General features: G+C 44.8%; 1 protein-coding gene across 2 annotated transcripts in view; it reads right to left on the bottom strand.

Annotated features, from left to right (window-relative positions):
* Positions 1-4,433, bottom strand: part of FAM91A1 (family with sequence similarity 91 member A1) — a 40,554-nt gene extending 36,121 nt beyond the window's left edge. For both annotated transcript variants that reach the window (XM_005891963.2, XM_070382440.1), the window contains exon 1: positions 4,118-4,433. In XM_005891963.2, the coding sequence (XP_005892025.1) occupies positions 4,118-4,189 (72 nt within the window). In that variant the 5' untranslated portion in view covers positions 4,190-4,433. The remainder of the gene's footprint in view (positions 1-4,117) is intronic.
* Between the last annotated feature and the right edge of the window lie 7,606 nt (positions 4,434-12,039).

Below are 12,039 nucleotides of genomic sequence, written 5' to 3'. Positions count from 1 at the left end.
TGTCCATGGGATTTTCCAGGCAGAAGTACTGGAGTGGGGTGCCATTGCCTTCTCCGATGTGACTGTTATCCCCCTTCTAATTATTAGCCATGATCTTTCCAATATACTATAAAAAAAAAAAAAAACCTTAAGAGATTAATGGAATATTCATTGGAAGAACTGATGCTGAAGCTGAAACTCCAACACTTTGGCCACCTGATGCAAAGAACTGACTCACTGGAAAAGACCCCAATGCTGGGAAAGATTGAAGGCAGGAGGAGAAGGGGACAACAGAGGATGAGATGGTTGGATGGAATCACCAACTTGATGGACATGAGTTTGAGCAACCTCTGGGAGTTGGTGATGGACAGGGAGGCCTGGTGTGGTGCAATCCATGAGGTCGCAAACAGTCAGACACGACTGAACTATTGAACTGAAGAGATTAATGACAGAAAAGATTAGAGGATTCAGTTACTATACTTCTAAGTCGTAGGTTTTTGACAGCCAAGGTAAATGTCCACATACATACTTTTATTTAAGGCCATCTTCATAAGACAGATGAAACACATCTAACTGGTACATAACTGGAACTATTGGTGGTTCTATTTAAGAAAAACTATTTAAGAAAAAAGGGACATAACGTGAGAAAACTAAAATGCTGAAATGTATGTGCTTACATTATTTTCATCCACTTTAACATTATAGGTAGTTAGAAGTTAAAGCTTATCACAGAGAAACTGCTCTCCCATCTCTGATGCAGCCCCAAAGTCAAGCTCAGGACTGAAGATATTTAGGGGATTCAAAATACCAGGCTTTCTATAAAACTTTTAAAGGATCTCCTCTAGCTCTACTGCTAAATCCTCAAGGAACACAAAACACACATACACACACTCACTCACTCACATAGCAGACAATCTGCTAAAATCTTAGCAACTCTCAAACTTGAGGATTTGCTCTTCTGTTTCAAAATAAGCCCCTTAATTTAACCTAACTTACAACCATCTTTAAAATTCTGTTCCTGGTTAACTCCAGGATAAAAAGTGTAAATCAAACCACTTACACAAAATACAAGGGCCCTGTTATTTGTAAGCTAATTAGAGAACAGAGCTATTAAACATCTAAGTCTTTGCCATAGTCATTAAGTGATGACTGGTTCTGATCAATACATGTGTGCACGCACAAATAACTAAAAGCTACATTAAAAGCTGATTCTATTCTTCACTACCCTGGTACCTAAAATATTAACTGCTATGTTCACAAAGATTCTTTGCCTTCTCTTCCACTCCTACCCCAAATTTCCCATCATTCACATTTTAAAACACTGTTGCCTCTACAGGAGGCAAATAAAGAAAGGTCGTTTTCCTCTGAGACAGTGCTGACCCTGCAGAAACTCCAACCAGGTCTGACGAATGAAGCTGGGCCGCATATAAAAGGAACTGTAACAGATGGAGTGCCACAGAAACTGGCTGCAAAACATCCACTGTGCATCAGATTAGCATAAAGCATTTTTTCCTAAAGCTTTTGCTCCACAAATCCTGTCCCAATATGCACCCCCCTCATAGAAGTACATAGTATTTTTTTTTAATTGACCCTCCTTGGATCACACAGAATCACATCATAAAATCTCCCTTCAAATAAAACAACTATGAATTGTTTTGAACAATGAATACTGGTAAACCTGTAGTTTTACCAGTAATCCTCAAATCCTCAAAAATCCACCCTCCTCCCCCCCGCAAATCCTCAAACAATGGTGTGATCCACAACTTTTTAATATATTCTTGGAAGTCTAGTATAGCTCACACCAAGTAAAAAAAACCTTTCATCTGATTTACATAAAAAAAAAATGTAATACATTTTTAAAAATTCAAAAAAAAAAATCTGAATCACCTTCCCCCAACTTTCAGAAATGAATATCTTCCAAATTAAACACCTCAAAACTTACTGGAAACTCTTATCAAAGTACTTAGTATCTGTTAACACCAAAAAAAAAACCAAACCCAAATTCTTTTCACACAAAGACTATTCCCCACTTTTAAACTGACTTTAGCTCCAGGAAAAAAATCTCAAACTGATGCTATCATTCCTTCACTCCAGAAATATTTACTGGAAGACAACTACAGCCCTATAGACAAGAAATACAGTGCTGGGGGTCATCTACTCTAGATTTAGGTCGGGGAAACCGTCCTGGAGGAGTTAACATCTGGATTCAAGAAGCAACAAGTAATCTTTGGCGACAAGTGGTAAAAGGGCTGGGTTTGCATTTTAAAAACCTCACCCCAGTATAGGATGAGGAATGGATAGGAGGGTCTTTTTCTGAAGGCAAGAGACCAGAGAGAAAGCTGATGTAGTAAAACAAGGTAGAGCCTAACATAGGAAAACAGAGCAAGGCTAAGTCCAAGAAGTAACTTGTACAGAGGGCTTTTCCAACACCTTCGACAAGTGGAAGCTTTATCCTAAGCTAAAATATCAATTCTTTTAACTGATGTTACCAAAAGAAGTTTTAATTTAATGTCATGTTTGTACCAGACTGTAACACTGTTTGGAGATTATTTTTAACAGTTGTGACGAAGGTTTAGAAAAGCTTTGCCAACACTAATTAGGATCGATTATTTCTGTCGGACATAATGGAATCATCCATCTCCTGTCTATTAAGCTACATTTATTTTTGTGAAAGGAAGAGTAAACATGGAAACAAAGGCTTACTGGTGCTTCCAGTTGTCTTGCCATATGCCACAAAACTCTGAAAACACAAAGTGTCCATCAAGGCCCTCATTCAAGCTTAACAAGAGAAGGCTTAGAGCTTTCTGGCGCTTTCCTCCAGGTTTAGAGCTTTCTTCTTGCTGTTCAAGATTCATGTCACAAGGGCAGCCACTGCCACCCAAGAATTCGGAGTTCCTTAAATTTATCTTTCCACTTTCTTGTGTTTTTGGTATCTTGAAGTGAAAGCATTTTCTCTGCCACACGATACACTGCCAGAACCTTAAATTATTCATTTCCTGGAACTAAGACCCCAAGCTGAGAGCTGCGGCAAAGTAACAATCTGTATACCATCACCACCACCATCCCAAACCCTCCAAATATGCCAGTGTTCAGAACCAGTGGAAAACAGAATTTCACTCCCAACCAAGTAAAATGGTGGGAACTTGAAGGTCAACCACTGACCAGAAAAAAACAGTACTTTCTATACAGCACTCACAGCTCCCTTCGTAAGCTTCACCACCACTCGCCATATCATGTATTTACTCATTCGTTTACTGTCTTTCTTTTCTAAAATGTAAGCTCCATGAAGACAGGACTTTCCTTGTGTTGACTGCTGCAAATTACTCGCACCTCAAACAAGGCATAGTACATAGCAGGTCTTCAACAGATATCTGCAAAACTGAGTCAAAATGACTCTCAAGCATTTGAGAACTACTTCTGAGGGGAAAAGGCCAAACCTCCTTGTCACTCTCTTGTTGCACCATCTCTAATAAACCCACCTCGTCGGGAGGCTAAAGTCCAGCAAAAGAAAGTAGGAAAGCTCTTCAAAATCCGGCCCTGACAGCTCCCACCCCCAATCACTAACCAAGCCCCACCTCCAGATTGTGAAAGCACGCTTTCACTCATCTAAGCTTTTTTAAAATGACCTCTCTCGTTGGAAAATCTTTAATCCCCCTCTTTTCTAGCTATCTCTTATTTGTCTTTTAAAACCCGTTTTAAATGCCTCTCCTACACATCCTCCTGATACTCCATTGACAGTTTCTGAGTCCCTCCTCTGTGCGCGCCCCTACACTATGATGCTGGTTCGTGTGAGCAGCTATCAGCCTGTAACGCAGTCATTTGTTTCTCGTCCCTTTGCCACCATCCCCAAGTTCTGAAGATCAGGAGCTGTGCTTCAAATTTGTTTCGAAGGTGTCTAGCCCAGTGCCTGGTGAAACGAAGACCGCGTGCGAAGGCGCCAGGCGAGTCCAGTGGACACCATTCCATCCCATTTCGCAACAGCCCCATCCTGCCCTTGTGGCCCCAGGGCCACCCCCTCCCCAGCCGCGGGTTTGGGATCGGTTAAATCCAGACCCTTAGCGGGGGCAAGGCCGGGAGGGAGCTCAGAGGCGCGCGAGCAGTTGGCAGCGGGGCGGGACCGTGTCCCCAGCTTCCGTACCTGCCTCACGTTGGCCGGCAGCTTGCTCCACGGGTAGTTGTGCCGGATGTGGAACTCCACGTCTATGTTCATGATGCCGGGAGCCTGGGCGGGCGGCAGCGGCCGGGACCGCCGCTGGAACGACGCCTCCCGCCTGCCCGCCCTCGGCCAGTCCGGGGAGCCCGCGGGAGGCCCCGCGCCTCACACTGCGGACGGCCCGGGCTGCCCCATGGCCTGGGCTCCCGACAGCTCGGCGCGGCCCGGGCCACGGGGCACGGAAGCAGTGGAAAGGGGCGGCCGGACACCTCGGCGGCTCCAAGTTTCTTCCTAGTTTCAGGCTGGCCGGAAATGGCTTAGGGTGTGCGTCACTTCCGCTCGGAGCGGGGCCGAGGGGCGGGGCCGGGGCTGGCCTGCTGCTCAGCCCCCTGCACGCGAGTGGACCAGGCAGGTGGAGCCGGTGGTACCCGGATAGTGACTCCCGGTCCGCGCGCCCCGTATCCCTCTTAGTCTCTGGATGAATCATTTGGGTTTGTAGTGCCAGTGATGGATGACCCACTTTCCCCAAATGTGAGCCCGGGTGGCCCTGGAGCAGGTGGCTACAGGCACTCGGGTGGGATACCTAGAAGGAACGACTTGGGATGGGGGCCATAGCCGACTTTAAAAAGTACAAGAGCGGTGAGGTCCAGGGGATCCCCCAATAGCCAACCCTGAACCGAGGCCAGGGGAAAGGGGTCCAAGCTCATGAAGGAATGTGTAAGTCAGCTGTCCCCACAGTGGAGTGGTAGAGCAAAGGGCTAGTGATCCTTCATCTCCAACTGGTAGTTGTTGCCATCTTGTGCAAGAGAAACAACTGGGCTCTCCTTCAAAGCGGAGAAGGCAATGGCACCCCACTCCAGTACTCTTGCCTGGAAAATCCCATGGACGGAGGAGCCTGATAGGCTATAGTCCATGGGGTCGCTAAGAGTCGGACACTACTGAACGACTTCACTTTCACTTTTCACTTTCATGCATTGGAGAAGGCAATGGCAACCCACTCCAGTGTTCTTGCCTGGAGAATCCCAGGGACGGGGGAGCCTGGTGGGCTGCCGTCTGTGGGGTCGCACAGAGTCGGACACGACTGCCGCGACTTAGCAGCAGCAGCTCCTTCAAAGGTCCAAATGCTCGTTTTGTTTTGTGGACTGCCCTGCAGCTTGCAGGATCTTAGTTCCCCCACCAGGGACTGAACCTGTGTCCTCAGCAGTGAATGGCAGAGTCCTAACCACTGGACCACCAAGCAGTTCCCACAAAGGTCCAGATTCTTACATTGTAGGACTTCAGGGAATGTTAAACAGCTGGTGCTGATGTGGGAGAGGCTGGGAGGGAATCTAAGATAAACATTCTTGCATACAGCTGCTCTGCTCCTTACACATGTCTCCATAGTCGCTTTAAAAGGCAGAAATTCAGCCTATCTTAATTTCAATTCTGTTGGGAAGATCTTTGTGAACACTTTTGTCCAGAATTTGTTACGCTGGCTTAGCAAATTCATGACCTTTGTTACTGGCAAGTAGCCATAGACCAGTTCAGTATTTTTGTGACTACATTTCAGTTTTAAACAATGGTTTTAAATAATATTCTATTACACACATGCCAGATATATAACTTGGAAAGTTTTATGATGCCTAGGGCACAGCTCAGCAGCTGGCCAGTCCAACACATAGCAGGGACCTCATTATGTCTGATGAGTAGAAACAAATGGGCTTCTCAGGTAGTGTAGTGGTAAAGAATCAGCCTGCCAGTGGAGGAGATGCAGGAGACACAGGTTCCATCCTTGAGTCAGGAAGATCCCCTGGAGAAGGAAGTGGCAACCCACCGCAGTATTCTTGCCTAGAGAACACTATGGACAGAGGAGACTGGCAGGCTGCAGTCCATAGGGTCACAAAGAGTCGAGAGTCAGACATGACTGAAGCAACTGAGCATGCAGGCATGCACTGGGTCTTCTTAATTGCAGCACGTAGGATCTTTTTTTAGTTGCAGCATGTGAACTCTTGGTTGCTAGTGGCATATGGGATCTAGTTCCCCAACCAGAGATCAAACCCAGGCCCCCTGCGTTGGGAACTCAGACTCAGCCAGTGGACCATCAGGGAAGTCCCCATGGAGCCTTGGTAAACTGTAATGTCCATCCTTTTAGGTCCTTGACTCAGGCCTCCGGTCATTTCTGCTTCAGTAGGACTTGCTATTCAAGTTTCAGAGGTCAGAAACTGCAGAGTATTGGAAGCCCCATCCCAGAAGCTACCATTCAAATTAACCTTATGGGTAAACAATATGTTTAAAATTACAAGTGCAATGAGATTCAGTTTTCTCTGACTTTACCAATGTGGACTAAGGAATATTACTCAGGTGTCTTGAGCAGCTGCCCTTCAGAAAGACTACAGAACTACTTCATTCCCACAACTTCAACAAAAATAAGGAGCAGAAACGACCTGGAAGTAGGGAGTTATCTGGTGGTCTAATTTCATGGTCTCCAGAATGTTACTCCCTGTGGCCAGTAGATTAATGACTCCCCAAATGTCCATGTCTCAATCCCTGGAACCTGAGAATATGTTAACCTCACGAGGCAGAAGGGACTTTGCTGATATGATTAAGTGAAGGATCTTGAGATGGGAGATTATCCCAGATTATCCGAGCAGGCTCAATGTAATCCCAGGGTCCTTAGGAGAGAGAGGTGGGAAAGCCAGAGTCAGAGATGAAGATGTGACAACTGAAGGAGAGGATGGAGTGACACAGAGCCACAGGGCAAGGAACACGGACACCTTCTTGGATCTGGAAAAGAAAAACAGATTCTCCGCCAAAGCTTCCAAAAAGATCCTAGCCCTGCCAACTCATTTTGGACTTCTAATCTCCAGAACTCTAAAGATAATGCTTTTGTGTTGTTTTATGCCACTACATTTGCAATAATTTGTTACCACATCCATAGGAAATTAATATCCTCCCACACCAATCAAGTACTCCAACACTCAAACAGCTGATGCATCAAATTTTATAATTAAATCGTTTTAGTTGAAGTATAAATACCCTTTGGAGAAGGCAATGGCACCCCACTCCAGTACTCTTGCCTGGAAAATCCCATGGACGGTGGAGCCTGGTGGGCTGCAGTCCATGGGGTCGCGAAGAGTCGGACACGACTGAGCGACTTCACTTTGACTTTTCACTTTCATGCATTGGAGAAGGAAATGGCAACCCACTCCAGTGTTCTTGCCTGGAGAATCCCAGGGACGGGGGAGCCTGGTGGGCTGCCGTCTATGGGGTCCCACAGAGTTGGACACGACTGAAGTGACTTAGCAGCAGCATAAATACCCTTGGAACTTCCCAGGTGGCACGGTGGTAAAGAATCTGCCTGCCAATGCAGGAGATGCAAGAGACTATGGGTTCAACCCCTGGGTTGGGAAGAGCCCCTGGAGGAGGCAATGGCAACCCACTCCAGTATTCTTGTCTGAAGAATCCCATGGACGAAGGAGCCTGGTGGGCTACAGTTCATAGGGTGCAAAGAGTTGGACATGACTGAGTACACAGGCGCACATAAATACTCTTAGTGGGAATAAAACCTCTTTAGCCTTATCATTTTTTATTATAGACAAGCTATCACGTCTTTTTAAAAAATATATATATATATTTACTTATCTATTTACTTATTTATTGTCAGCTTCAAGTCTTCATTGCCACGTGTCAGCTTTGTTCTAGTTGTGATGTGCAGGCTCAGTGACTTAGTTGCCCCATAGCCTGTGGGAGCTTTGTTCCCTGACCAGAGATCGAACCCACGTCCCCTGCACTGGAGAGTGGATTCATAACCACTGAACCACCAAGGAAGTCCCTATCATGTATTTTTCTGAGAGGCAGTCCAGTACTCTTGCCTGGAAAATCCCATGGATGGAGGAGCCTGGCAGGTTGCAGTCCATGGGGTCTCGAAGAGTTGGACATGACTGAGTGACTTCACTTTCCCTTTTCACTTTAATGCATCAGAGAAGGAAATGGCAACCCACTCCAGTGTTCTTGCCTGGAGAATCCCAGGACGGGGGAGACTGGTGGGCTGTGGTCTATGGGGTCGCACAGAGTCGGACACGACTGAAGCGACTTAGCAGCAGCAGCAGCAGTCTGGAAGAGAAAGACCCCGAGGATTCAATGAGGCCAGGGAACCACCAGTAGAGGAGGACAAGGTAGCTAAAGAAAGGAAAGAGGAAGTCGCTGTGAACATTTTCTGCTTCACAGTTCTTTCTGAGCCTGGCCTTGGCCGTGGTTTTGCCTTCTGAATGTGCTTTGTTCTGTTCCATGAACCAAGGCCTCACCCCTGGCCTAGCTTGTTCCCACCCCACAGGTTTTGCCCTTGCTGTCCCCTTGACCTTGAACGCCTTTCCCCAGACCTCTGTGCAGCAGGTTCCCTTCATTCCACCCACTGTCACTTAGAGTGACCTTCGCCAACTTCTCTGTCCAACCTAGCCACTTCTCCCCCTTCTCTCTCCAAAGTATTATCTTGGTTTATTCCTTTGTTGCAAAGAATTGCTATTTTGACATTATTTTGTGTGATTTCTTGTTTAGTGTCTGTCTCCCCAGCAAGAATATAATCTCTGTGAAAGAAAGAAGCTTGTATGTCTTGTTCGTCAGTCTATCCCCAATATGTAGATTCATGCCTCACACATAGGAAGCGCTCAATAAATGCCACTGAATACACTGAATGAGTGAATAAGTTATGTGACATCTGAGTTCTCCCATATCACCTTTTTGGTTAAGTCTTCCCCCAACCACGCTGTTTAAGATTGTAACACTGCTGATGAACCCATTTGCGGGGCAGGAATAGAGATGCAGATGTAGAGAACCGACTTGTGGACACAGTGAGGGAAGGAGGGAGTGGGACAAACTGAGAGAGCAGGACTGATGATCATGTGCAAAATAGACAGCTAGTAGGAGGCTGCTGCATAGCACAGAGAGCTCTGCTTGGTGCTCTGTGATAAGCTGGTGGAGGAGGGATGGGGATGGAGGTGGGAGGGAGACTCAAGAGGAAGGGGATCTATGTATACTTACGGCTCGTTCACATTGTACAGCAGAAGCCAACACAACATTGTAAAGCATTTAATTATCTTCCAATCAAAAATAAATTAAAAAAATAAACAAGCAGAGGCTGAAAAGACCTAGGCCCTATGAGTGGTCACTCAACCAAAGTAAATAAATTAAATAGATAACAAACAATCTCCAGCCCTCCTCAGCCACCTTTTACATTATTTTTCTCCATAACATTTATTATCATTTAATATATTTAATAATTTTCTTAGTTTTAAAAATTGTCTCCTCAATTAGAACTTGAAGCACCCCAGAGGCGGGAGCTTCTATCTGCTTTGTTCTCAGCCGTGTCCTCAGGCTTAGAACAGCACTTAGTATTGAATAAATGAATAAATATGGCCTAGGGAGTAGAAATCCCATTTTTAAAAAAAACGGATTTGGGGATTCTCTTGAAAATATGGTAAATCCCAGAGCATTAGACCCGCATTCCCACACCAGTCAGTGAAGCTGAGGACAGGCTTCCCGGCTGAGACAGAACGTAGGATTTCTCCATCACCCCTGCCTCCGATAGGAAGCTGTCAGTTGCGACAACCATCTCACTTGTACGTTATCTCGGGGTAGAGAAGTACTTCTTTAACCTTGTCTCTGTGGCAAGTGGTGAGTGAAGGAAATGAACGCTAGACTTGAAAACCCAGCTGTCCACCCTCATCTGCACTATAGACTTCAGAAATACCAAGACACTTAGAATTCCCTAAACATGCCGTGCCGCTTACTCCCTTTGGGTCTTTGCATGCAGAATATCCCTGTCTAGAATGCTTTTCCTCCTTCTCTGCCTGAAAACCTTCTCGTCCTGACACTGTGAATGGAACACTAAAGAATCAGGGGGTGAGGATGGAGAGGTAGGAAGAAGCACCATCATATGGGACCACTGTTCTCTGCATTCTCTTCTACAAAAGATGGAAAACAAGAGCTGTCTGTTTTAGAGAGAAGCACGGAGATCCTTTACCGTATACCCTGTGAAAGATTAATATTATATGTTTATATATAAAAAAGAGAATGTTATATTTCTGCCATCTGCAGTCTGTGTTTAGAATATTTGTGGTCTGAAGTGGCCATGAATACTGTTCCAGCATCAAGCCACGTCATCTCGACTCCAGGGCTGAACAATTGTAATCATTAAGGTGCCCACTAGGGGCTGATCTCACACAACATTTCTACACCTACAACCTCCGATTTCTATACTTCCACATTTCTGACGGTTGACTTTTATGCAAACCATTCTCTCAGGCCTTAAAGTTCCTGCAATTCTTTCTCTAATTTGTCTCCAGTATCTGATAGCACCAAATACTTCCTTGGAAACTGATGGACTTCGGATTGCTGAGCAGCGGTCCAGTTGAGGTTTGTACAGTCTCAAGGTCACCACTAAGCCTCAGGTTTTGTGTTCCTTGGTACCTCGGGTAGACATGGTAACGTCAGTCAGCTACAAGGTACAGTTTATCCTTCATTGAAAATACTTTGACAATATCCATGATGGGGAATAAAATCACATGTCAAGTGAATAGAATTCGTGAATTTCTCAGTAGGCATTCAACTTTTTTTTTTTTTAAGAGTTTGGTCTGTGTGTACACTCCTGTCTAACTCTTTGTGATCTCATGGATTACAGCCCGCCAGGCTCCTCTGTCCATGAGATTTCCCAGGCAAGAGTACTGGAGTGGGTTGCCATTTTCTACTCCAGGGGATCATCCCAACTCAGGGATCGAACATGTATTTCTTGCGTCTCCTGCATTGGCAGGTGGATTCTTTACCACTGTGCCCCCTGGGAAGCCCCAAACAGGTTGGACTAGCTGCAAAAATAATTCTAGAGGTAAAAGGGACAAGATTATAAAAGCTGATAGAAATGAGGAAGTATCTAGAGAGTTTCTCTCATTTTTCCCCCTTTATCAAATTAAGTAAGTGTATAAGATACAGAATAAACATTTTAATGTCATTTTTTAATGGAGGGAGAGGGTAGTTTTATGAGCATGAAAAATCACCTGAGAAGTCTTTTACATTTACCAACATCCAGACCTCACACCAGAGCAATTGTATCAGAATTCCTCAGCTGGAGCCCAGGAAATGCATGTTTTTTAAAAATATTCCCTGGTGACTCAAAGCACAATGTTGACAACCACTTCTCAGGCCTCTTTGGGCCTCAGGCCCAAAGCACATGTTAGAATAAATTTGTTGAATGAAGAGGCTAAAAAAGATGACTTCTAATGTCCATTCTAACTCTATAGTTCAGTAATCCCATGCCCAATCATAATAAAAATATTTTCATACACAAAATAATCCCCCCATAATAGACTTTTCCATACAAGAAATAAGCAGGCATCATTCAACATACCCACTCCAGTATTCTTGCCTGGAAAATCTCATGGACAGAGAAGCCTGGTTGGCTACAGTCCATGGGGTCACAAAGAGTGGACACAACTTAGCAACTGAACAAACAAGATCAGGGAAATAATTTCTCTACCCCTTGATAGCCATTGGGAGAAACATGAGATAAATGAAGAATTTCTTGCTATTGGACTAATATGGAAATTATCTGAGTTTGTGTTACATATATGGTATGTGTCCATCTCAAATCTTTTAGCTTATTTGGGCATATTGTCACAATGGCTTAGAACTTGGCTGAAATGGAATATTTTTGTTTCCTTCTACACTGTGTCACTCAAACTTTACACTTTGAGCAACACGTAATCTAACTGTCCAACGAGAAATACAAGTTTGTCTTCTAGTATGATCTGTGATCAAGGATCAAATTAAGTATAATATGAGTGTTTCATGACCTCTGTAAATGAGATCTCAGTGTGAGATAGGATGCTTTCTTGGTTCCCATTATAGCTGATACCAGGAAAAATGGAAATTGGTTCTTT

This window comes from Bos mutus, chromosome 14 (assembly GCF_027580195.1).
Source record: "Bos mutus isolate GX-2022 chromosome 14, NWIPB_WYAK_1.1, whole genome shotgun sequence".
Taxonomy (NCBI): Eukaryota; Metazoa; Chordata; class Mammalia; order Artiodactyla; family Bovidae; genus Bos; species Bos mutus.
This window is presented reverse-complemented; position numbering and strand designations above follow the sequence as displayed.